Source organism: Heptranchias perlo, chromosome 15, assembly GCF_035084215.1.
Source record: "Heptranchias perlo isolate sHepPer1 chromosome 15, sHepPer1.hap1, whole genome shotgun sequence".
NCBI classification, from domain to species: Eukaryota; Metazoa; Chordata; class Chondrichthyes; order Hexanchiformes; family Hexanchidae; genus Heptranchias; species Heptranchias perlo.
The window spans coordinates 54374314-54400799 of NC_090339.1; the positions used below are offsets into that span (position 1 = coordinate 54374314).

Below are 26486 nucleotides of genomic sequence, written 5' to 3' on the forward strand. Positions count from 1 at the left end.
TGAAAGAGTAAACACAAAGGAATATTCTAATCTATCATTGCTCTTAACTCCAACTTCTACTTACCTATCTCTGGAAATCTCAGCTCAGAAAAGCAATATCTTTAGCATTTAGGGCCCCTGTCACTGTGAGCAACTGCGCGAGAGGATGTGTAATTAAAACATGCACTTTTTATTTGCTTTTATATGCATTATGTACAATACAAATCTGGTGAAATTATATATTGTATTCAATATTAACAATATATACATTGATTCATATAAATGTAATTCCTCTTCATCTGTTGATAGAAAGTAGAACAAATTTCAAACTCTTATGATAACCATTATCATTTCTGTTTTATTTTAAGTATCTCATATGTGTTCTGTCTTTGAAAAACAGTATTTTTAGAGCATAAGAAGTAAGGGCAGAAAAACAGTTTAGCCCATTATAGCTTGACTTTCATGGAAACTGCAGTCAAGTCTGCAGCTATCCTAGTCCATTTTTTACCCCTGTATTCAGCATCTCCCAGTTACCCCTCACTTGATTTGTGTGTTTTTTTTTCCAATCTGCTGTTCTTGCAATTGTAATAAGTATAAAATATAGTGGCTGGATACACAGTTCAGACAACATAATTACTGTGGTTCCCAAGGCTCCATGATGATGCTATGGTTCCTAAAACACAGGGTGAGACTGATCAGGTGTGGCTTAAATCTTCTTACTAACAGCTGTTACAAGCACTATTGTAGCATTTTCCCTGAGCTATCCTTAGTGTATCAATTATATGCTGTTCACAATTAATCCATTCTCTATACTCAAGAACTCATGAAGTTAAGAGATTCGACTATTCATTTTTTTGTCACTCACTGTGCCATTTTGGCCCCACCATTTCACCCATTAGTTATTGAATGTTTTAAATAGTGACTCCATGTCACTAGAATTTAAATTGCCAGTAGGTGTGTAAAGTTTTTTTTTCTCTTTTTCCTTTCCTTTTTTCTTGAAACTGTTGATTCCTTGCTGGGATATAGTTCCATAGGCACAGATCACCCTCTGGTACTTTTACCCAAATCTCAATGTACGAGCCTTGACAGTGAGTGTCAGCAAACCATTAACTACAGGATGTATCATAGTCATGCCTGATTCTAATAGTCAGGCAATGTCCACATACATGCACTTGCAGCATGGGTCACTGGATAGTGACCAGAAGTGCAATACTGGTCACTATCCAGTGACCCATGCTGCAGTGCAATACCTGGCAGAGACCTACTGTCGCCGAGATCAGCTAGCTAAGCACAGTAGGGTTTGTGAAATACTCGTGCAATGTCCACTGGAAGCGTGAAAGGTACCCAGCAGTACTAATCACTAATCTATCGTCGGTAAACTTGGATATATGGCTCTCTATTGTGTTATCTAACCCATTAATAAATATAGTGAATAGATGTGGGACACCAGTAGTCACTTCCTTCCAATTGAAGTACATACCCATCTTTCCAAACTGGGGCTCTGTCTGGAAAGAACACTTTGCGGTATATATGAAGGGTTTCGATAAATAGGGACAGACTATTTCCATTGGTCAGTGAGTCAGTAACTCAAGGGCATACATTTAAGATCATCACCGTATTTTTTTTTAAGCAGATGGTTTAGGGCATGCAACAGTGGTGGGAGGAGAATTCATAATAGCTTATTAAAGGGAAATGGATAAATATTTGAAGAAATAGTTAAAAAGGCAGGCGAATGGGACTAAACTATTTCAGAGAGATGGTACAGGTGTGAGGGTCTGAATGGCCTGTGCTGTAAAATTCTTTAATAGGATATAGAGATCTGGTCATGGTAGTAATGTGATCAATTTGAGTGCTGAATGTCACACAAGAAATGCAATGGTTTGGTGTGCTTTTTTTTCCTTTGGCACATTGATACTAATATGTTAAATGTGGCCATGATTGACTGTTGCATCATTTGGATTCAATGTTGAAAGGAAAAGCTGAATTCTTGTGACACGCTCTTCAGACATTAACAAACCTCATCGTTAATGATGCCTTCCTTTTATTTTAAACATTTGAAGGTTAGTGCACAGTGCTTAGGTACGCAACACTAATATCAATTGTGCTTTAATTTTTCTTTAGCAGCTCGTCCATGATTTCAGTAGAAATCTTGAGGCTATCCTAGTCGTGATTTTACAAATTTACACTCCGAATGCAAAGCTTCCCCGGCCAGCAGCACACTTCAAAAGTTTAGATGGAAAGGTTAGCTGGTCCCCACAGGACTTGCTGCCCATTCGTCTTAACGGATGGAAAATTCTGTGGGGGCTGATGATCTGTACCCAAAGTTCCGATATGTGCTCCAATGGGCGAAGTTCTCACACCAGGAGTGCGAATTTGTAATATTTAATCTTTTAACTATGGAACACGTTTATTCCGAGTCAGAAAGACTTATGATCTGCCCAATGAGTGAATGAATTAATTTTGTTTTGTTACCCACTTTTGTTACAAGTTACAAACAAAATGCTAGAAACACTCAGCAGGGGAAACTTTAATCCCTTTCTCGCTCCACAAATGCTACCTGACTTGCTGAGTGTTTCCAGCATTTTGCTTTTATTTTATTTCACCAGCAGCCACAGTATTTTGTTTCTTGTAGTGTTGACTTACCTTAGCAGCCGTTTTGACATCTGCCATTTTCTTTCTCGCATCCTGCCAGGTTCTGCAGGACTAGAAGACTAGATTCACCCTTTCAGCAATTTCCTCCTACACCAGGTGATTCTGGAGTGTGGCCAGTCCTCCCCCAAATTTTTTTTTTCTCCTTTCTGCTACTCCAAGCAATGATTCCAGTGCCTGTTTATTGAAGTGGATTTCTTTTTGCTGCCTAGGCTCCAATTCTGCAGGAAACTGACCCTCTACAGAAGAGGGCAATCCCACAAATTAAAGTATTGTACAAATTTAGCAAACATTGGGAACTGGTCAGGTGCAGGTTATTAGAACTATTTGCTTGCAGGGCAGGTAAACGCTGACAGACTGGGTGGGTTGAATGATACATATTTCTGTGCAGTTACACTATTGAAGCTGTCCAGCTACATGATAAATGTGTTTTATGTTTTTCCATATCTCAAAACTATTCAACTTGCTGGATAACATAGCCTTAAACTGGCAGGTGTGCTATAGTGTGGGTCCCAAACAGTATAAACCCACCTCCACTTGCGGTCAGCAGTAAAGAATGGGCAGCTACTCCCAAGTTCATATTTAAAAAATGAGTAGCTATGCACAGCCACATGTGGAATTTAAGTAATACCACCAAGAGGATCATGCAATGAAAGTAGTGATGCATGGTGTTAGGTGAGCCTATGGCAGTGCTATAGTCCAGAGACACCTCTCAGTATAGTTTTGTTACAAATCAGGGAAATAGTTTTACCAAATTATACCCTCAACAGCTGTCACCACCCCCCCCCCCCCCCACCACCCCATCTCACCCTGTCCCAGGGAACACACAGCCCTCTTGTACTTCATCTCAGTAGCTATTCTTCATGTGAGCCCAAAAATTGGGTATGGGTTGACTATTTGACTGTGTGGACATCAGCTACCTGTTCCTGTTCTCACCCAATATCCACTTTTAAGGATTGAAGGATTTCCCCCCCCTCAAAATTAATGAAACCAATTTTAGTTTGATCCAGCTGGAACTTATATGATCATAACCACATCATTTGTGAAATGGCCTCAAGAATTTTCATACCCTGTAAATCCTCACATTATATCTGTTGTTCAAGTGCAAGTTAATAGAATACACTTGAGTGGCCTATAGGCAATAGTTTGTTCCCTACTGGAATATGGGATTTAGTATTTTAATGATCTGAAACACAGATACAACCCTCCTATTACCCAAATTTGTAATTAGATAGGAAAAAGAAAACATTGCTTCTGAACCCATTTTCTGCCAGTTACATAAAAGTCTAGTCCAAGGTTAAAAATGATATAGGCAGTGGTCATTTCCAAACAGCAATGACCATACTTAGTATGAGAGGCTTTCAAGTTCCTTTATAATTGGCATAATTACCAGACGTATGAACTAAGCACCAATGTAACCACTCGTAAGTACAACTATAAACTACCCACTAGATCTCAAATAAAACAGGTCAGACCAAGGTACAGGCTGAAATGCAATCTGTTAGGGACATTTAAACTTCAAGAGCACAACCCTTTGTTAAGTCTGCAGCTTCAACACTCAAACCCTTCAGTTACATATTTTACAATTGTGAGCTTCAATTATTAAAATGGAAGCTTGCTGATCAGGTCAGTAAGCTAATGTTTAGTCACACAAGACACATTAAGGTTACAGTTTTATTTACAAGTAGTGAGAAAATGTACAGTTTCTTACATGGGTTACTATAGTGCAAAGTTATACTGTCACTTCAAAAGACTAATGTGCAGAAAAAAAAAGTACTTCAGAACATCAGACAATACAAGTTACAGGGTCTCTTCCCATATCCCACATCACTGCATTAGGTATCCGAATATACAAGTTTGGTCTAATATAACTAATGGGATTATTGATGGCTGTAATTCTTGATAAAGTGAAAAGCACTTCATTTAATTCAGAGGAAAGAAAAACAAAGCATGCAGCAACAGCTCACACACACACACACCCACACATACCCACCTACACTCACAACAGAACTACAGAGAACTAGAAACACAGTCACAAGAGTGACCACCCTGCTAAGCTCCAGTACCCCGGACATTTTTTCAAAAAGTTCAAAAAATTGATTTTTTTTTAAATATATAGACTAGCACCTTCTAGTAGAGTTCTTTTGGTCAAGAACTACAGTGCTGGCTTCAGAGAAGAGGCACACATCTGAAGTGACATTGACCCACTGGCAATTTATAGTTAGACTTCTCACCGTTATGGTGGATTTTGGTCAGGGCAGATCAGTGCTACAGCAGTGTCTCCCAACCTAGAAAAATCCATTCACTGGGCTATACATAAAAGCTGCACCAAATATGCAATCCAAATGACACTGTGTGTGTTACAGCGCACCTTTATTATGTGCCTGATACTGCCCAGACAGACTATGAAAGGCCATCAGGAAAGGTGGATGACCATAGATGAAAGTGAAATTAAAAATTCCTTGGCAAGTGCCCCAGGTACAGTGCATGCACTTCAACATGTGTTTTGACTCAACGTCCAGGGAAAAAGGCTTCAAACGGGTGGCAGCGTTGTAGCAGTTTAGCTTGCAAAATAATGCGATGATGCTAGAACGAGAAGGACTCAAATGCTTCATGATTCTCATGGCCTGACAGTGTTCGTAGGCACTAGGCAGGGTCAACAATCCCGCCAGCTCTGTTCCACTATTGCAGATACCCGCTTTTCATATTCCCGTTTGTTCTCCTGGTACAGCTGTGCGGCCTGACTGTTGGCTGGGCTATTCGGATTTGGCTCATCCAGTAAAGACTATGGAAACAAACAAAACAAACTGAACAACTGCAGCACAATCATTTGCAGCTATATTAAAAAAAAAATCTTCTTACAATTTCCATTTAAAATTTAAAAAGTGGCAGTATCAAAATTACCTACCTTTGGGTGTGGCTTTCCCTCCATTAAGTTCTCAATCTCCATATACAAATGAATAGGCAGTCATCCACAACAAATGGAAAACAGGACAAGAGAATCTGGCACCATAAACAGTCATATTGGACACGCAGTGGGTAAACTTTCAGCAACAAAAATGAAACTCAATACACTTATGACAGTATGTATTGTAGTCTGATGATTTCCAAACAATACAAGGAGGATTCAATCACCAGAACACAAAGCTCATTAAGTGGGCGTCTTGCAGTAACAAACTTCAAGAAAACCATTGGTTCAAACACATGCGATACAGCCTGTACTAAACATGGAGCAGGAATAGGCCATTCAGCCTCTCGAGCCTGCTCCGCCATTCGATAATATCATGGCTGACCTGCATCTCAACTCCACCCCATCCAAACTTGGTTCCGTAACCCTCAATACCCTTGCCTAACAAAAACCTGTCAATCTCAGTTGTGAAATTTTCAATTCACCCAGCCTCGACAGCTTTTTAAGGGGAGAGTGTTCCAGATTTCCACTACACTTTGTGTGAAGTGCTTCCTGCCATCATCCCTGAACGGCCTTGTTCTAATTTTAAAGGTCATGTCCCCTTGTTCTGAACATGATTCAAATCCTACATACAGTACTTCCTGTGCAATGGCTTCATTTCCCAGGCACCATTCTTGAAACTGATCATTCACAGACAAAGGCCTTTCACAAGACCTGAATCTTTGTGATAAACCTCAATTGCAAGCTGACAGTAATCCAGGACAGTAGTGCACTGCACTAGAGGATTGCATGTTATCCTCACGCAAATGCACACAAATTCTTCCTACTCAGCATAAATCTTGTGGTAATGCTTCACTGCTGCTAACTAACTATAACAGAAGGAGAAATCCTTACTAGTTAAGCTGGCCTTGTGTAGAGCCAAGTTGTCAAATAGTATCTCAGGCTGTATTCCCCAATGACTGAAATAGTTGAGGCCTGGAGTAGGTGAGCCAAACAGGCCAAAAGCACACAGGTTCAATCAATGATCCATGTCAAATTAGCTGCAACTTTTCAACCACTGCTCTACCTGAGGTCAATTAGCCAGTCTCAATGCCCTTGGCTTGGGAGTAGGGTAAAGTCTGCCAGTCACTTCTGACCACTATCCAGCAGTAAGTGGACTTCAAGTGAGGACAAATCAAGGAACAGCTGTAATGTCCCCTGTGGGTGAATAATCTTTCCACCGTGTCTGTTCACGTGAAGAATGTCTACTTGAGCAAGCCAACAGATGCACCTGTGGCATCATACCCCAGAAAGGATATATTGACCTTGGAAGGAGTGCAGCGCAGATTCACCAGAATATTACCAGGGCTCCAAGGGTTACATTATGAGGAGAGATTACATAAACTGGGCTTGTATTCCCTGGAATACAGAAGGTTAAGAGATGATTTGATTGAGATTTTTAGGATTTTAGATGGAATTGATAGGGTAGATAGTGGAAAAAGTTTCTCTTTAGTGGGGGTGTATAGCACAAGGGGACATAACCTTAAAATCAGAACCAGACCATTCAGGAGAGAAGTTAGGAAACACTTCATGCAAAGGGTGGTAGTAGTAATGTGGAAAACACTCTCACAAAAAGCAGTAGATGCTAGCTCAATTAATCATTTTAAATCTGAGATCAACAGATTTTTGCTAGCCTAGGGTATTAAGGGATTATGGGGCCAAGGCAGGTGGATGGAATTATTATACAGATCAGCCACGATCTCACTGAATGGCAGAACAGGCTTGAGCAGCTGAATGGCCTACTCCTGTTCCCATGTCATTGCGACATGAATTACCAGCCCTAAATGGCTGCAGCGAGATTAATTCCTATTTACCGCGCAAATCCAGCAATTTCTTGACACACAATGAATGTCAACGGGGAGATTGAGGGTGAGCTCCCGTTTTTGAGAGGCAAACGGCAGAGCAGCACAAATTGTCCAGCAATTTGTGGCGATTCGCATCTCACGGCGTATCTCTTCCTTGCCACAAGTTGCTGTTTTTTTTAAAAAACGGACTAATAATGGTGAGCGCTGTGAACTCATCGTTACTTCCCTAGCAATTTCTGGGCTGAGTTTCGAAGACAGATGCTCGGTGGCCAACTTACCATTGTGTTTATCGGAACAGCTTCTGAAGCAGTCCTTGTAGTTTTGACAAGTAGAGGGAAGAATGCCACAAAATGCATTTTAGTTTCAACCAGCATCAGTATACTGGCCTGGATTACAATAACTGCTGTGGTTAGGACAACTGCCTGGCTTAGTCTTAACCACTGGCTGGGGGCTGGGTAGCACAGTGGATTAGACACTGGCCTTTCACCTCTGGGTGCCTGGGCTCGGCCAAGACTAATGGGATAAAGGATCCATCTGAAATGAATTTCAATAGTCTCGTGTGTTCCTAGTGGGCATGGCTTGCAACCTGAAAAATTGTCCTCAATTGAACACAAACTGGCAATCTCATTCGGAGGCCACAGTCTTGCTGGTGTGAAGTGAAAAATGTCACACTTGTGCAATAGTGTCGCTCTTTTGAGGTTGGGGTTGAGATACATTGTTGGGACAGCACAGAGCGCTTTAATCTGCATCAGGCTGTGCTATACCTGACCCGGGATAATGACAATGGCTGCCTCAAATGGACAGTGTTCTACTCTCCAGTATAAACATCCCTCAGCTCAGGGGGAAAAAAAACTGTGCCTGGTCATAGAAACGACACAGGAGGCCATTCAACCTATCATGCTTAATCTAGTTTTACATTGGAAGTTGTCTACTCTAATCCTATTTCCTTGTTCTTTCCCCATTCCCTTTAATATTTTTCTTAAGTGTTTATCTGCTGGCAAGACACTGAAGAATTAGCTTGGCAGCACTCTTGCACCTGAGCCGAAACATTGTGGCTTCAGCCACCACCCTGGGATTTGAGTACGCAGTCTAGGCTGACATTTCAGTACAGTTTTGAAGGAGTGTTGCATTGTTGAAGGGGCAGTCTTTCAGATGAGATGTTAAACTGAGGTCCCCGTCTGTCTGCTCAGGTAGAAGCAAAAGATCCCATGGCACCAAAGAAAAACAAGGAGTTTCTCTCAAATCCTAGACAACATTCCCCCCTTAACCACCAACAACAGTTTAACTGATCATTAATTTCATTTGCTGATTGTGGGACAAGTATACACGAGTTGGTTGCCATGTTTGACTACACAAAAAAAATTAATTAGACAGATTGTTTTGAAACATCCAGAGACTGTGATCAGGTGCCAACCTGGTGAAGCTACAACTCAGGACTACAGGAATACTAAACAGCAGAAGCAACATGCTATAGACAGAGCTAAGCAATTCCACAACCAACGGATCAGATCAAAGCTCTGCAGTCCTGCCACATCCAGTCGTGAATGGTGGTGGACAATTAAACAACTAACGGGAGAAGGAGGCTCTGTAAACATCCCCATCCTCAATGATGGCAGAGTCCAGCAAGTGAGTGCAAAAGACAAGGCTGAAGCGTTTGCAACCATCTTCAGCCAGAAGTGCCGAGTGGATGATCCATCTCGGCCTCCTCCCGATATCCCCACCATCACAGAAGCCAGTCTTCAGCCAATTCGATTCACTCCACGTGATACCAAAAAACGGCCGAGTGCACTGGATACAGCAAAGGCTATGGGCCCCGACAACATCCCGGCTGTAGTGCTGAAGACTTGTGCTCCAGAACTAGCCGCGCCTCTAGCCAAGCTGTTCCAGTACAGCTACAACACCGGCATCTACCCGACAATGTGGAAAATTGCCCAGGTATATCCTGGCCACAAAAAGCAGGACAAATCCAATCCAGCTAATTACCGCCCCATCAGCAATACTCTCAATCATCAGCAAAGTGATGGAAGGTGTCGACGACAGTGCTATCAAGCGGTACTTACCTGCTCACCGATGCTCAGTTTGGGTTCCGCAAGGACCAGTCGGCTCCAGACCTCATTACAGCCTTGGTCCAAACATGGACAAAAGAGCTGAATTCCAGATGGGGAGGTGAGAGTGACTGCCCTTGACATCAAGGCAGCATTTGACTGAGTGTGGCACCAAGGAGCCCTAGTAAAATTGGAGTCAATGGGAATCAGGGGGAAATTTCTCCAGTGGCTGGAGTCATACCTAGCACAAAGGAAGATGGTAGTGATTGTTGGAGGCCAATCATCTCAGCCCCAGGGCATTGCTGCAGGAGTTCCTCAGGGCAGTGTCCTGGGCCCAACCATCTTCAGCTGCTTCATCAAGGACCTTCCCTCCATCATAAGGTCAGAAATGGAGATGTGTGCTGATGATTGCAGTGCTCAGTTCCATTCGCAACCCCTCAAATAATGACGCAGTCCGAGCCCGCATGCAGCAAGACCAGGACAACATCCAGGCTTGGGCTCATAAGTGGCAAGTAACATTCGTGCCAGACAAGTGCCAAGCAATGACCATCTCCAACAAGAGAGTCTAACCACCTCCCCTTGACATTCAACGACATTATCATCACCGAATCCCCCACCATCAACATCCTGAGGGTCACCATTGACCAGAAACTTAACTGGACCTGCCATATAAATACTGTGGCTACAAGAGCAGGTCAGAGGCTGGGTATTCTGCGGCGAGTGACTCACCTCCTGACTCCCCAAAGCCTTTCCACCATCTACAAGGCACAAGTCAGGAGTGTGATGGAATACTCTCCACTTGCCTGGATGAGTGCAGCTCCAACAACACTCAAGAAGCTCAACACCATCCAGGACAAAGCAGCCCGCTTGACTGGCACCCCATCCACCACCCTAAACATTCACTCCCTTTACCACCAGTGCACTGTGGCTGCAGTGTGTACCATCCACAGGATGCACTGCAGCAACTCGCCAAGACTTCTTCGAAAACACCTCCCAAACCCGCGACCTCTACCACCTAGAAGGACAAGGGCAGCAGGCACATGGGAACACCACCACCTGCACGTTCCCCTCCAAGTCACACACCATCCCGACTTGAAATATATTGCCGTTCCTTCATTGTCGCTGGGTCAAAATCCTGGATCTCCCTTCCTAACAGCACTGTGGGAGAACCTTCACCACACGGACTGCAGCGGTTCACCACCACCTTCTCAAGGGCAATTAGGGATGGGCAATAAATGCCGGCCTCGCCAGCGACGCCCACATCCCATGAACGAATAATAAAAAAAAATATAAATGCTTGGTCTTCCTTTCTGAAGTTGAAGTTTGCTTCTTGAATGAGGCCTCGCTTACAGCAAGTTTTGGCAAAGACCATATAACCAATGTGGTTCCTGAATTGGCATCAAACTCAAAATTAAGGTTCTAGTGGTTTTCCAAATCTTACATCAAGTTACACTGTAACTACAGCAAAGAAACAGACCATTCGGCCCAACTGGTCTATGCTGGCGTTTATGCTCCAGACAAACCTCTTCTCTCCCTACTTTATCTAACCCTATCCGGATATACTATTCCTTTGTCTCTCGGGATTATCTAGCTTTCCCTTAAATGCATCTATGCTCGAGGCCTCAACTAATCCTTGCAGTAGCACATTCCACATTCTTAACACTCTTTGGGTAAAGAAGTTTCTCCTGAATTCCCTATTGGATTTATTAGCGACTATTTTGTATTAATAATTTCCAGTTTTGGACTCTCCCACAAGTGAAAACATTTTCTCCAAATCTATCCTATCAAACTCTTTCATTTATCTTAAAGACCTCTATCAGGTCACCCCTTAGCCTTCTCTTTTACTAGAGAAAAGAGCCTCAGCCTGCTCAGCCTTTCCTGATAAGTATATCCTCTCAGTTCTGGTATCATGCTTGTGAATCTTTTTTGCACTCTCTGCAATGCCTCTATATCCTTTCTATAATAGAAGTGTATACCAGAACTGTGCACAATACTCCAAGTGTGATCTAACCAAGGTTCTGTACAAGTTTAACATAACTTGTCTGCTTTTCAATTCTCTCTCTCTAGAAATGAACCCCAGTGCTTAGTTTGCCTTTTTAAAAAAAAATGGCCTTATTAACCTGCATCACTACTTTTATTGATCTGTATCCGTACCCCTCGATCCCTTTGCTCCTCTATCCCTTTCAGACTTATTATCGAAGCAGTATGTAGCCTCCTTATTCTTCCTACCACCTCACACTTTTCTATATTGAAATTCATTTGCCAATTCTGCAAGTTTATTAATTTTGCATTTTGACATTCCTCCTTTGTATTAACTACACCCCCACCCCCCCAAATTTGGTGTCGTCCACAAATTTTGAAATTGTACTTCCGATTCCCGAATCCAAATAGTTAGTGAATTGTGAACAGTGGTCCCTGCAACGATCCCTGTGGAACACCACTTCCCACCTTTTGCCAGTATGATTAGCTATCCTTAACTCTTAGTTTTCTGTTTTGTAACCAAGTTGCTATCCATTCTGCTACATGCCCCCTGACTCCATATGCTCTGACCTCATTCATGAGTCTACAACGTGGTACCTTATCAAGGGCCTTTTGAAAATCCAAATAAATTATATCTATGGCATTATTCTTGTCTACTCTGTTACCTCTTCAAAAGAATTCAATACAGTTGGTCAAGCATGACTTTCCCTTCTGAAATCTGTGCTATTATATTTTTGTTTTCTAGATGTTTTTCTATTACATCTTTGAGTAAAGATTCCATTATCTTTCCAATCGCCGACGTTAAGCTAATTGGTCTATAGTTCCCTGGACTTGTTCTATCTCCCTTTTTAAATATGGGAACAACATTAGTGTCCACCAATCCTCTAGCACTATTCCCATTTATCCATCCGGACCAGGGGTGTTATCCTCTCTAAGTTTCGTTAGTTTTATCAATTATCTCTCCCCTTTCTAGTTCATTTGTACATGGAGGTTGAAAGATAATGAACTCAAATTTCTCCGGCATCAGAACAAATTTGGGAAAATACACAAAAAAGGACCTGGCTCTCTTCAAATGCCCGACATTGGCAGTTTCAATCCAATTATAATGGCAACATCAAATTCATCTATTTCTTCAAAGTAGCTATTTCCCCTTACACACTGCACCTTGACAAAAAAAACCTTTGACCACAACAATTTTTCTTTTCAAAAAACAATTTTATTCCCGAGAGATGTAATTTAAGCAGCATTGAGTGCTTCTAATCCTCAGTTTTAGTTGGAGAGATCATAAGCCCAAGTGTCCGTCCTCAGGAGATGGAATCTCAGGTATCAGTATGATTTGCTGGCAGGTTTGTGAATATGGGGAAAGGGCAGGGAAATGGAATTGGACTAGATAGCTCGAGTTGAAGACCTAGCATCAACATAAGCGTGAGAAGTCAAAGTCTCCTATGGTGCAGTAATTTCTATAAAAAACACAGGTCACTTCTTCTTCTGGACAAAATGTTTTAAATGTTGAGAACACATTAATGGTAGCAACTGTATTGTTTACTCTTGTGGGGGGGGGGGGGGGGGGGTGAATAAAAGCTACAGGGCACATTTCCTGATGGCCTAGTGGGTGAGGGCATTGGCCAGTACAGAAGTATACCACGCAGACCAGAAGGTGCCAGGATTAAACCTCAGTCTGTGCAGTCAGATTAACTCCACAGCCTCAACTGAGATTGTGGTTGAAACAGAGACCATATCCCTATCAACATTTAAAAACAGGTTAGGTAAGTGGTAGAAGGAAAGGGGAACAAAGGGATATCGAAACAGGGTGAACACTTGGAACTGGGCCTGCTGTTTGTGGGGAGGATAAACAACATTGACTTATTGAGCTGAACGGCCTGTTTATGTATAGAACTTTTTATGTAATATCTGGATACTCCAGTTTGCCTCAGTTCCTTGATTCATGGGGTGGTGGTGGTGGTAGTAGTAGTTTTGGGGGGGGGGGGGGGGGGGGGGGGAGGGAAAAAGAGAGATAAAGAGAAAAGGACAAGGAGGAGGGAACCAACCAGGATTCCTGCTACTGATTCCCATTAGGCTCACTGCATAGCAATGTGTGGATGTCGGGTAGGACAGATTCAGTTTTACTCTATATCTGCACACATGAAGAATGGCCATTGGAGTGGGGTACCCCCAATGGTTGCCAATGGCTGTAGGCCCATACCTCAACGAGCAGCACCTTCAGCAGAGCTGAGAAATAATTTCTCTTCTAAAAACTGAACAGCACTGGGTAACTAAATTCAGGCACGTTGTCCCACAATGTTACCACATGCATTTGTTTCTGCAATTTCACCACACAGTAAGTTCCAGTCTCAATCAGGACAGTGTGAGCTGGCAAGCTGAGGCAGATACACCCAAGGCAAAGTGCTGTGGGGGGGGGGGGGGGGTGGAAGAGAGTATCTTGTGTACCTCAAAATGGCCAGCTATAGATCATTGAGAAAAGCATGGGAGATGGGAGCAGGCCTCCACAGTGCCATTTTGGTTAGGGAAAGCCAGACGGTATAACGCTAGATAGAGTAAAGGGGCAACTTAAAAAATATGCACGGTACAATTACCTGTATAGATGTTAAGATTGAAGACACATCATAAGTTGGACTCCAGCGATTCTGCAGTATATCCAGACATATACTGCCATCTGCATAGACTACAGAAAGTACAACACATTAATATAAAAAATATTCTACGGTAATTGATTCATAATACTTCATTCTTTACACTATGGCAACCATTAAATGTTATTTGAGTGCTTCATAAATTCAAAATTAGAAGCTTCTGAAATTAAAACTATATATATATATATATATATATATATATATATATATATATATACACACACACACACACATATATACATATATATACACACACGAAAACACCTGTCAGCAATGTTTGCTGCCAACATGAGATACAGTTTAGTCTTGAATCTGGAATGACAACATCCCTTTTACTAGACATTAAATGCAAAAATCTATTTTGGCAACAGAACTGAAGACATCAAAACCCATCTGTCGTTTGAAGTTTGTCCACTTGGATTAGAGTTTCATGGGCTGGAAAGTTCAGGTCATTGTTCAGAACATTATTTTGCTCTTGAACTTGACCCTGAAGTCCACCAACATCCCCAGAGACTGGCACAAATGAAATAATCACAATAGGGATCAAGCGAGATTACTGCATTTTCCATTTTAGGAATGGTACATAAATAGATATGGTTAAGGGTCACCCATCACAAATATGCAAAAAAAAAGTTACCACATCCCTTTAAAAGCATATTCTAAAAAACATGTCCGACATAAAATTTTTGGTCACATTCTTACCAAGTTGTACTGTTGTCTGTAGCATTCAGTACTGATGGAACTAACAGGTCAATACGAGCTGGCCACAAGCTCTATTACAGGGACTGGGGGTGGTTACTGCTCTTATTGTTTATTTTGTTTTAGGACTTTTTTTTAAAATTGACATCTTAGTCATTCTCTTGACTGGTTTGTTTCCTCCAGATAGTACTTTGTTTCTCTGATCTCCCAAATAGCAGGTGTGTGTTACTCCATACTACTGTTTCTTTCCACCTTCCAGGTGGTGTATAAACTATAGGAGATGGGCTGCAAAAAATATGCTGTCTCAAGGTCAGGCTTGTTGGTTGTGCTTATTTCCATACATGCTGGAGGGGCAGGGGCTTAAGACAGTGACCTTTCAACTCTGGGACCTGGGTTTAAATCTAGTCTACATTCTTGAGACAAAATGTCTCCTCCATCTGCTCTTAGTGGGACATGTTTGGGCAGTCTCAATCTAGTCAGTGGGCACAGGCCCACAGCACAAAACTGTCCTTCATCCCACAGGATGTGGGAAATGGAAGAATGTCTCACTGGTGCAATAGGGGGAGATGCACTTTACAACTAACTGCACCATGCCCGATCAAGCAACTTACAGGGAGTTTTATTCTACATTTAATCTGGGGAGGTGCTTGATGCAGACACTGGGTGCATGAAATGGAAGGTATTCCATTCTCCAGCATGAGCATTCTTCACCCTGATGTCAAAATTCAAGTAAAAAAACATGGTTATTTTTCCAGAAAATACATTCATTTTCTCTAAAAGCAGACATGTTCACAGCACCAGCATTGAGGTTATGATAATCAATGCTCAGCTCCGTTGGGCTGGTCATGTTAGGATGAACAATGTACAGTTGCTGAAGCAGATCCTTTATGAAGAACTAGTGGCTGGCAGAAGAAAACAGGGCAGACAACAAAGGCACTACAAGGACACAGTGAAGATTCACTTGGTCGTTGACTCGCGGGAAACCTTGGCTGAAGCGAGAGAAGGACGGGAGGCTTTGTGCTACAATGCCGTGCCAGTGTGGAGACAAGACACCTGACAAAAGGATCAGCAACATCAGAGGCATCAACAGGAGAACCCCTCTCCCAGAGAACGTGGCTATGAGGGGCTTGGGGTAGACAATGTCACGTATCAGCCTGCACGCATCTGTCTACTGTGAGCTTCCTTCATTGTTGGCATCATCATCCTCAAGTACAAGGTACACCACTACTACATTAGTTTTCTCTATCGCCTGACAATTTATTACAGTGCAGCTGAACTAAATTAATTCAAATAAACACCAGCAACTTATTCACATACCATTTGGGTGAAACATTTTTGAAACAAATCTAACTGTTGGTGGCTTGTTTGGGTATTCTTCTGTGAATTCTATTGTGAGTTTAAAGGTACCTGGAATGACAGAAAAAGTGTTTTAAAGAAACAGAGTTCAATTACTGGTGTTATATTGAGTAGAAGTTGTATGTAACATTTTGCTGATCTACAACTTTAAAAAATCCTGTAGTTTGACGTGCAGAAATGTAACACGTTTCCTGATCTCAGAGACATGCCAAACATATTAGGAGGAACATAAGAAATAGGAGCAGGAGTAGGCCAATCGGCCCCTCGAGCCTGCTCCGCCATTCAATAAGATCATGGCTGATCTGATATTCCCACAGGAAGAAAAACGATTCACTAGGGGGGCACCTGTATGTGATGGTAAAGAGCAAAGAACAAACCCCCGCCTCTACTTTTCATCAGGGAAATGGTCGACGTTCAGGAAACAATGGAGAAAAGAAGAAACCTGTTCACCATCACATCTAACAATGAAACACTGGTGTAAATACTCGAGCAGCAAATGAATTGAAATTAGACCAATTCTGGTAGTTGGTCGGTGTGCCAGTTTTTATAGTGAGCATTATCCTTCCTTGATTCAGCCTACAAACTAACGTGGAGACACAGGTCACAAAGTTAAAACCAGCACTCCCATGGCCCTGGAATACAGGTCCAAGGTTTGAGCCCCAAGTTTTACTGAGTTAGCTGATCTCAGTCAGGGTAGCACTCTAAAATTACTTAAGACCTCTTGGCTAGGAAGATGAGGGGGAGCACAAATAAAAAGCCAAAATGCCAAGTTTCCCCCCCCCCCCCCCCCACTAATATCTGCTTAGTGACTGTGTGGAAAAGTGCCTCTGTGGGTGTTGGGTGAGGTTTGGAATCTGACTCAGCGGTAGTGCCTCTCTATTCAAGTAGCTTGCCAACATTCACTACTTTGACAGAATCATTCCTTTTTTGTATATGACCCAATGTACCGAAGACTGCCAGCACCCATAGTTAAGAATCTGCCTTCAGGAGAAGAGAAAAAAATTCCTGCCTCCCATCTAGTGATACTCATAGAATCTTACAGCATAGGTGGTGGCCATTCAGCCCACCGTGCCTGTTCTTTGGAAGAATTATTTACAATTAGTCCCACTCCCCTGCAAATTTTTCCTTTTCAAGTACATATTCAGTTCTCATAATCCAGCCCAGAAGCCAATTGCAGTAACTTTCCAGCTCTCAGTAGGCTTCATTGCCTGCAGGATGCTGAAAAGCTGGTAGCAAGTGCTGTTAACCCTCATTTTCCTGTTCTTCAGTGAAAGGAGGCAAGTGAAAGCCACAGTAATGCAGGGCTATCCCAGACTCCATGCAACATGTGAAAAAAGACCAATGGAAGAAAAAAATGACTATTGGTTCTATAGTGTATCATTCGTCTTTCTGTGTAGAGGTGCCTGGCCTCCATTTGGCAACTACCCACAGTGGCATAACTAAAACCTGGAGCTCATCATGTGAACTATAGGTGCAAAAACAGGTTCCATTATCTTTAGCACAGTGTATTGCCACATTTCTGAGTGGCCCTTGACAAAAGGTCAGACGGTAACACTGCTCTCGTCAAATGTGGACTCAAATTTTAAGACACATTCATTCTGGTTCATCTATTGGAATATCATAACCTATTCAGATATATTTACATCTGAATCAAAGCCTGAAGATGACTATTTTATCAAATTGTTGCAAACCAGAGATTTCACTGTGAATAAAATAGTTTCACTCTCTATCCAGCTCCCCTCACATGATCAGCTGGCTCCTGATTAGAGTTTAAAACAAACATTTACACATATTCTTACCTGAACTCAAATTGGTGAATATGAATAAGAAAAACTTACACACAAACAGTACTGCCAAATTTACCGTGCTCTGCATCACAGCACATATGTTGATATCAAATTTCAAAATTTGCAGAATGATGCAGTAAAAAAAAAAAATCAGGATTATACTCTGGCATCTCTGCCCAGCTCACCACTTTAATCTTTGGCCAAGATTAGCGGCCCACATCCTGAATTACAATGGTCAAAAATAACACTTTTGTATTTTCCCTCAGGTACCACACTACTATATGGTTCTCTGCTCCAGGCCTCTGTCACTGTTGATTTAAATGGAGGTACAAGAAAAAGATTTGCACAAATATAGCACTGTTTACAACCTCAGGACATCCCAAAGCGCTTTCCAGCCAATTAAGTACTTTTGAAGTGTAGTCACTGTTGGAATGTAGAAAACACTGCAGCTAATTTGCACACAGCACGATCCCACAAACAGCAATGAGATAAATGACCAGATAATGTTTTAGTGATGTTGGGTTAAATATTGGCCCAGGACAGCAGACTTGCTCTGAAAAGTGCCTCTCCACCAGAGAGGGCAGACAGGACCTCAAGTTTAATGTCTCATCCGAAAGATGGATGATTAGTAATTAGGTGCCACCAGCCTTCACCCCTTTGTTTTCTAAATGGCAAGGGGGAATTTAAAAACCCCCAACTTCTGCTCAGTATTGCCCAATCTGGAGAATCACAGCCAAAACCCAAGGTTTCCACACAATACTATGCTCAAAGAACATGATAGGAGCAGGAGTAGGCCATTTGGCCCTTCGAGCCTGCTCCGCCATCCAATGAGATCGTGGCTGATCTGATTCTGGCCTCAACTCCACTTTCCCCGCCAGTTCCCCATATCCTTTGACTCCCTTATTGAACAAAAATTTGTCTAACTCAGCCTTGAATATGTCAATGACTCAGCCTCTTTGGGGCAAAGAATTCCAAAGGTACACAACCCTCAGAAGAAATTTCTCCTCATCTCCATCTTAAATGGGCAATCCCTTATTCTAAGACTATGCCCCCTAGTTCTAGATTCCCCCATGACGTGAAATATCCTCTCAGCATTTACCCTGTCAAGCTCCCTCAGAATCTTGATTCAATAAGATCTCCTCTCATTCTTCTAAACTCCAGTGAGTATAGGTCCAACCCTTCCATACCCGGGATCAACCTAGTGAACCTTCTCTGAACCGCCTCCAACACAAGTATATCCTTCCTTAAAACAAAGGGACCAAAGCTGTACGCAGTACTCTAGGTGTGGTCTCACCAGCACCCTGTAGAATTGTAGCTTTTATACACCATCCCCTTTGAAATAAAGGCCAATATTCCATTTGCCTTCCCAATTATCTGCTGCACCTGTATGCTAACTTTTTGCATTTCATGTACGAGGACATCAAACCCCTCTGTACCGCAGCATTCTGTAGTCTTTCTCCATTTATAATATTTTGCTTTTTTATTCTTCCTACCAAGGTGGATGACTTCACATTTTCCCACATTATACTCCATCTGCCAAATTTTTACCCACTCGCTTAACCTATCTATATCCCTTTGCAGACACTGTGTCCTCCTCACAACTTACTTTTCCACCTATCCTTGTATCAGCAGCAAATCTGGCCACAGTACACTCGCTTCCTTCATCCAAGTCATTGATATTGATTGTAAATAGTTGAGGCCCCAGCACTGATCCCTGCAGCATCCCACTAGTTACAGATTGCCATCCTGAAAATGACCCCTTTATCCTGACTCTGTTTTGCTAGTTAGCCAATCCTCTATCCATGCTAATATATTACCCCCAACACCATGAATTCTTACCTTGTGCAGTAACTTTTTATGTGGCACTTTATCAAATGCCTTTTGGAAATCCAAATACACCTACATCTATTGGTTCCCCTTTATCCACCCTGCTCGTTACTTCCTCAAGGAATTCTAATAAATTTGTCAAACACGATTTCTCTTTCATAAAACCACGTGGATTCTCCTTGATTTTATTTTGAGTCTCTAATTGTCCTGCTACTACTTCCTTAATAATTGATTCTAGCATTTTCCCAATGACAGATGTTAGGCAAATTGGCTTATAGTTACCTGCTTTCTGTCTCCCTCCTTTCTTGAATAAGGCATTACATTTGCAGTTTTCCAATCCACTGGGACCTTTCCAGAATCTAGTGAATTTTGGAAGATTACAACCAATGCATCCACTATCTCTGTAGCCACTTCTTTTAAGACCCTCAGATGCAAGCCATCAGGTCCAGGGGACTTGTCAGCTTTTACACCCATTAGTTTGTCTAGTACTTTTTCTCAAGTGATAGTGATTGTTTTTAGATCCACCCTCCTCTTTGCCCCTTGATTATCTACTATTATTGGTATACTTTTAGTGTCTTCTACTGTGAAGACAGATACAAAATATCTGTTCAATGCCTCTGCCATTTCCTTGTTTTCCATCATTATTCCCCGAGTCTCATCCTCTAAGGGACCTGTACTTACTTCAGCTACTCTCTTCCTTTTTTATACACTTGTAAAAGCTCGGTCAGTTTTTATATTTCTTGCTAGTTTACTCTCAATCTGTTTTCTCCCTCTTATTTGTTTTAGTCCTCCTTTGCTAGTTTCTAAAGTTTTCCCAATCTTCAGGCTTACCACTAATCTTTGTCACATTGTATACCTTTTCTTTTAGCTTGATACCATCTTTAACTTCCTTTGCTAGCCATGGTTGGTACACCCTTCTCATGGAGTCTTTCCTCCTTACTGGGATATATTTTTGTTGAGAGTCAAAGTATCTTTTTAAAATGTCTGCCACTGCTTATTCACAGTCATACCTTCTAATCTGTTTTCCCAGTCCACTTTAGCCAACTCTGTCCTCATGCCATTGTAATTGCCCTTATTTAGATTTAATACAGTAGTTTCAGAGCCAAGATCCTCACTCTCAAACTGGATGTGAAATTCTGTCATATTATGATCACTGTTTCCTAAGGGATTACCAAATCTAAAATGGCCCATTCCCTGGTTGGTTCCACAATGTATTCTAGGAAACAGTTCCGAATGTACACTATGAACTCATCCTCAGGGTTACTTTTGCCAATTTGATTTGTCCAATCGATATGAAAGTTAAAATCACCCATGATTATTGCATTACTTTTTTTTTTACAAGACCCATTATTTCTTGATTTATATTTTGCCCTACAGTGTAGCTTCTGTTAAGGGGCCTACAGACTACTCCCACCAGTGATTTCTCACCTCCACCCAAATTGATTCTACATCTTGATCTTCTGAGCCAAGATCATTTCTCACTATTTACTAATTTCATTAGGATAGTTTTTAAAACACCTACCATTTGAAAGTAAAACTACTTCCTCTTCACCTTCCACCTAAATCAGGAAGCTGCTACACACAATCCAAAAGTAGGTGTTTAGCACTGGTTTTATTTGAAAAAGGGAGTGATCTGCATCTGAATTGAGGCAAGTAATGTAACATCACTCTTCTAAACAGGAGGCTTAGCTGTTTTTAAAAAAAACCTTTGGTTTATTATACTTTAAATTGTCACTGCACAAGCTTTCTCCCCCATGTCATTAGTATTAGATCAGAACTGCAAGCAACACTTCCTCCTTTTACGTGGTCCCACCCCACCCCCTCCCTCACTCCCCAACACATGGACTGAAAAGGAACGTCTTTTACTAGACGCCTAGATAACGTTGTATTGGCCAAGCATCTTTGACTTTCATTTTCTTCAGGTCACTGACTTACCATCTTCAAAAGGGGTTCCCTCCGGCCTGTATAGGGGAGGAAAAAGGAAAGCAGCGTTACAATTATACGAGTGATCCCTCGCATCTCTACTTAAAAAGGTAGAACAAGTGAACCGGGATGTATTAGTCTAACAGGTAGAACACTTCAAACAGGATCAGTTACTGTACGTTTCACTATATTCTGAGCCATCCAGATTTGAAATAGTAAAATATATATATTTAAAAAATATATAAATGTCTTTATAATACGTCGCCCCATCAGCTTAGCTACTCGCCCGGGAAAGATGTCTTTCCTGAGTAGGTGACGATCGACGCACGGAAACATTGCCTAACAGGGAAGGAGAGAGAGAAGAAAAAAAATATCCACAGGCCCCAACTCCACTCACCCGAATATGACTGCATTCCAAACCATGATGTTGTTTTCCGAGGGCGCTCCGCTCACGCCGGCTGGAGGATCCTCCTGCAACCTGAAATCAAGAGGAGCGGGGATTAAGATCACTCTCTCTCTCACACGCGGCGCCAAAGTGACACATCGCCCTGATCAAAGCCCCACCGGCCCGCTGCGTTTCCATATTTAAAATTCAAAGCAGCGCCATATTAAGTCGCTGTTAGAAGAGAGGAAATTCCACCCCTTCTCCTCCTCCTGGCTCCCCTACCGTTTAAAGTCCCTCATTAGGCGCCTCCGTGCTGGGGTGGACATCTCTCCCGGTGCTTGCGGATTAATAAAGGGACATAAAGAGCGGAAGGAATTGGGAACGTTTGCAACACTCGCCCTCGACACGTATCAAAGAATATTGTTACTGAGCGTTCGATCCGCGCAGCCCGGCTCTGCGAGGATTCCATGGACCATTCCACCTCAAGAGGAGGGGGGGGGGGAAAGAGGGTTAAAGTAACATTTACTTTCAACCTGTCTGAATCACATGCCTGACAAATACATAAGTCACACAAGCGATGACTGTTTTGTTAAAGCCACTTCAGGCGTTTTGTGAATATAGTCATACGCCGCTTTGATTGTTACGAGACTATTGTCATCACCCCCACCCTCCCTCCCTCCCTTGCTGGAATCGCAGCTTCAGTTGGGCCAATTATTGATGGTCACGTGAGCGAACGATGGGACTTGACAAACATTTCGTCATCCTACCTGCCCCAGGGGCCTTTCACAATCGCCAATCGCTGCCTTCGGATTCGGGGAAAAAGAAACCCCTTGTTTATCCGACTGCAACGTTAACAAATCTGCTAACCTCGCCTAGTGGTCGAGAGTGTGCTGGATTTGCAAAGGCCACTAAGCCGGATCATGCTTTCAAACCAGCTGATGCTGCTTCCTGTTTTAACCTTGTGTGTGTGTCAGTAACAACTCCATGTTTCAAATTTGAAATCAAGAACTTGGTAATTTTTTTTGGAGGGGGGCGAGGGGGGCACTCCACCATCCTTCCCTATAAAATAATGCACAAGCCATAATGATGTTAAATGATTTAATTGGGGACGTAGGAATGTGCAGATCCACAAGAGACCTTTTCAGTCCATTAAAAGAAACAGAATAAGACAGGAAATACTGAAAGTACACAACAGATCAATCAGTATCTATAAAGAGGGGGGAAAAAAGCTATGACATTTCAGTTGTAAATCCTTCATCAAAAGGAGAATACACAGTTCAGTACCTATATTCCTAAACTGATTCTTTTTCATCAAAAGCTTTCTCTTAAAATTATTGATATCAGCCTCGATGTCTTTTTTTGGTTTAAGCCCCTTAAAAAGGGAGATGCCGGTGATGGACTGGGGTTGACAATTGTAAACAATTTTACAACACCAAGTTATAGTCCAGCAATTTTATTTTAAATTCACAAGCTTTCGGAGGCTACCTCCTTCCACATCGTTCACCTGAGGAAGGAGGTAGCCTCCGAAAGCTTGTGAATTTAAAATAAAATTGCTGGACTATAACTTGGTGTTGTAAAATTGTTTACAATTAAAAAGGGAAAATTGTTTACAATTAAAAATGTGTCCCATTTTTTGATGACACTGGGGCCACCCATGTCATCCCGACATCAATTAAAAAGAAACCCAATTAAATAATAATTTTTATTCTCTGTGTCGATTATGCACTCCAGTCCCTGCGGAGCCCACCGGTCGCGGAAAGCCTCAAGCATACCGGCAGACACCGCATGCTCCTTTTCCAGGGCAACCCGGGTACAGAGCGTGCCACGGAAGAGAGGCAGGTGGCCAGAGCCAGGAGCAGACCCATGAGGAGGTGCTCTGACTTGCCCATCCTCCCTCCTCACTGGGTGACCAAAGATCAGGAGCGTGGAACTGAAGTGCAACCAGAACTTGAGGAGCAGCCCCTTTAAATATTGAAACAGGTGCTGCAAGCTCTTACACTCAGTGTAAATCTGGAAAAGGGACTCCTCCAGACCGCAGAAATTACAAGCAGCCTGGGAGTCTGTAAAACGGCTTAGCAGCCGGTTTGTGGGGACTGCTCCGTGCAACACTCTATCCCCAATGGTGCAGGTGAGGACTCCCCTGTAGAGACCCCTCCATTGGGACCTCCGCCGGAGGGCAAGGTGGTACAGAGTGGAATGGCAGGGAGAGGATTTCGAAGAGACGGCTCAAGTTGTGAGGCGCAAGCCCCCAAGGGAGGTTTTGGGGCTTTGCGCCAATGAGAAATTCTATCTGAACGGGGGTCAGATCGGATGGGATTGCTCCACAAGCTTGAGCCTCCTCGGCAGACCTTGTGGAGTCAGGGCCGAGTGGGATTTTTAGAGCCTCCATCCTTGATATCTTTGGGCAGTCTATTCCAAACACAACAGGGAAGGAGAGAGAGAAGAAAAATATATCCACAGGCCCCAACTCCACTCACCCGAATATGACTGCATTCCATATGAAATCCATTCATCTATCCTCCCTGAGGTTCATCCATGACCCCTTGTTCACAGGACCACGGTAAACAGTTTCTTAGGGTTCAACATGTCTATACCCTTAAGGATCTTGACTACCTCAATAAGATCTCAGTCTTATCTTCCCTAGTGTAAACAAATTCAGCTTCTTTAGCCGCTCCTTGTAGCTCAGGTGTCTGATGCCAAATGGTTAGCCCTTTGCTGTACCTTTTCCAGTGCCATATTGTCCTTCCTGTAATGTGGCCACGATGGTCCAGCCATCATGGAGTGGGGCAGGCTTGATGGACCAGCTGGTCTTTTCATGCCCGTCAATTTCGTATGTTCGTAACCTGCATCCTGTTAAAAAGAAATTGCTTATAGATAAAGCATCTATAACACATTTCATATTCTTCGGTTGTCCCAAAGCACTTCACCACCAATTAATTACTTTTGAAGTGTATAGCCTCAGTATCACATCCTGTGATTTGTGTTCTATTCCATTTGCTATATAGCCCAAGATTCTATTTGCCTTATCTACTGCGGTGTCACACTGGCAGATGCTCTGCCACCAACAACCCAACTCCTTTCCCTGTGCCATATCCTGTAGATGAACGACACTTAGTTTATGGTTCCAATGTTTATTCTTCCCTAATCACGTCATTTTGGACATCATTTAATTTTATTTGCCAGTTCTCCAAGCTAACCTCCCAATCTATTTAGCTCCCTCTGCACTGGATCACCACTCTCTCAACCTTGGTATCATCAGCAAATTTGTGTGTCTATCCTCACTTCCCAATTATTTATTTACAATGTGAATAGCAAAGGTCCCATTACTGATCCTTGGAGCATCCACTAATCACTTCCCATCACTCTGACACAAGTCCATGCACAACCACCCTCTGTTTCCTTTGAAGCTGCCAGTTACCAATCCACTTCAATAACTGCCCACCTATTCCATACTTTTTTGTCTTATGGACCAACTTCTTATGTGGTACTGTATCAAAAGCCTTGCTGAAGTCTAGATAACCAATGTTCACAGAGTTCCCTTTAACCATAAGCTCTGATATCATCTCAGAGAATTCTAACATGTTTGTCAAGCACGATCTTCACCCCTGTAAAGCTGTGTAGACTTCTCCTGATGACTTCATACTTTTCTAGATGTCTCACAATATGCTTCTTCAGAATAACCTCTAACATTATAGTCTATAATTTAGGATAGGGTGACTGAACACCTCGAGAATTTTCAGTTAATCAGAGAGAGCCAGCATGGATTTGTGAAAGGTAGGTCGTGCCTGACAAACCTGATTGAATTTTTTGAAGAGGTGACTAAAGTAGTGGACAGGGGAATGTCAATGAATGTTATTTATATGGACTTCCAGAAGGCATTTGATAAGGTCCCACATAAGAGACTGTTAGCTAAGATAGAAGCCCATGGAATCGAGGGAAAAGTACGGACTTGGTTAGGAAGTTGGCTGAGCGAAAGGCGACAGAGAGTAGGGATAATGGGTAGGTACTCACATTGGCAGGATGTGACTAGTGGAGTCCCGCAGGGATCTGTCTTGGGGCCTCAATTATTCACAATATTTATTAACGACTTAGATGAAGGCATAGAAAGTCTCATATCTAAGTTTGCCGATGACACAAAGATTGGTGGCATTGTAAGCAGTGTAGATGAGAACATAAAATTACAAAGCGATATTGATAGATTAGGTGAATGGGCAAAACTGTGGCAAATGGAATTCAATGTGGACAAATGTGAGGTCATCCACTTTGGATCAAAAAAGGATAGAACAGGGTACTTTCTAAATGGTAAAATGTTAAAAACAGTGGATGTCCAAAGGGACTTAGGGGTTCAGGTACATAGATCATTGAAGTGTCATGAACAGGTGCAGAAAATAATCAAGAAGGCTAATGGAATGCTGGCCTTTATATCTAGAGGACTGAAGTACAAGGGGGCAGA

The 26486-nt window shown here is 42.4% G+C and overlaps 1 protein-coding gene and 1 long non-coding RNA gene across 2 annotated transcripts; both read right to left on the bottom strand.

The window, feature by feature from the left end:
• Window positions 1-317: 317 nt before the first annotated feature.
• Window positions 318-3422, bottom strand: LOC137333111 (uncharacterized). Its single transcript, XR_010965797.1, has 2 exons — window positions 1230-3422; window positions 318-1150 (listed from the first exon to the last, which is right to left on the bottom strand). It is a non-coding gene; the product is annotated as an uncharacterized lncRNA (long non-coding RNA).
• An 866-nt stretch (window positions 3423-4288) lies between these two features.
• Window positions 4289-22657, bottom strand: ube2a (ubiquitin-conjugating enzyme E2A (RAD6 homolog)). The gene is made up of 6 exons (XM_067997256.1): window positions 22316-22657; window positions 22046-22126; window positions 21661-21686; window positions 16073-16162; window positions 14000-14088; window positions 4289-5413 (listed from the first exon to the last, which is right to left on the bottom strand). The coding sequence occupies exons 1-6, from the start codon at window positions 22357-22359 to the stop codon at window positions 5285-5287; spliced, it is 459 nt and encodes a 152-aa protein (XP_067853357.1). The 5' UTR covers window positions 22360-22657; the 3' UTR covers window positions 4289-5284.
• Between the last annotated feature and the right edge of the window lie 3829 nt (window positions 22658-26486).

Bases quoted from the DNA above. Each gene is read 5' to 3' on its own strand.
- ube2a (XM_067997256.1), bottom strand. From the start codon at position 22,359: ATGTCCACCCCAGCACGGAGGCGCCTAATGAGGGACTTTAAACG. The intron at 21,687-22,045 runs GTGAGTGGAGTT...TCCCCTATACAG, and splicing joins TGGAATGCAGTCATATTCGG to GCCGGAGGGAACCCCTTTTG. The intron at 5,414-13,999 runs GTAATTGTACCG...TTGTTTCCATAG, and splicing joins CAATCTTAACATCTATACAG to TCTTTACTGGATGAGCCAAA.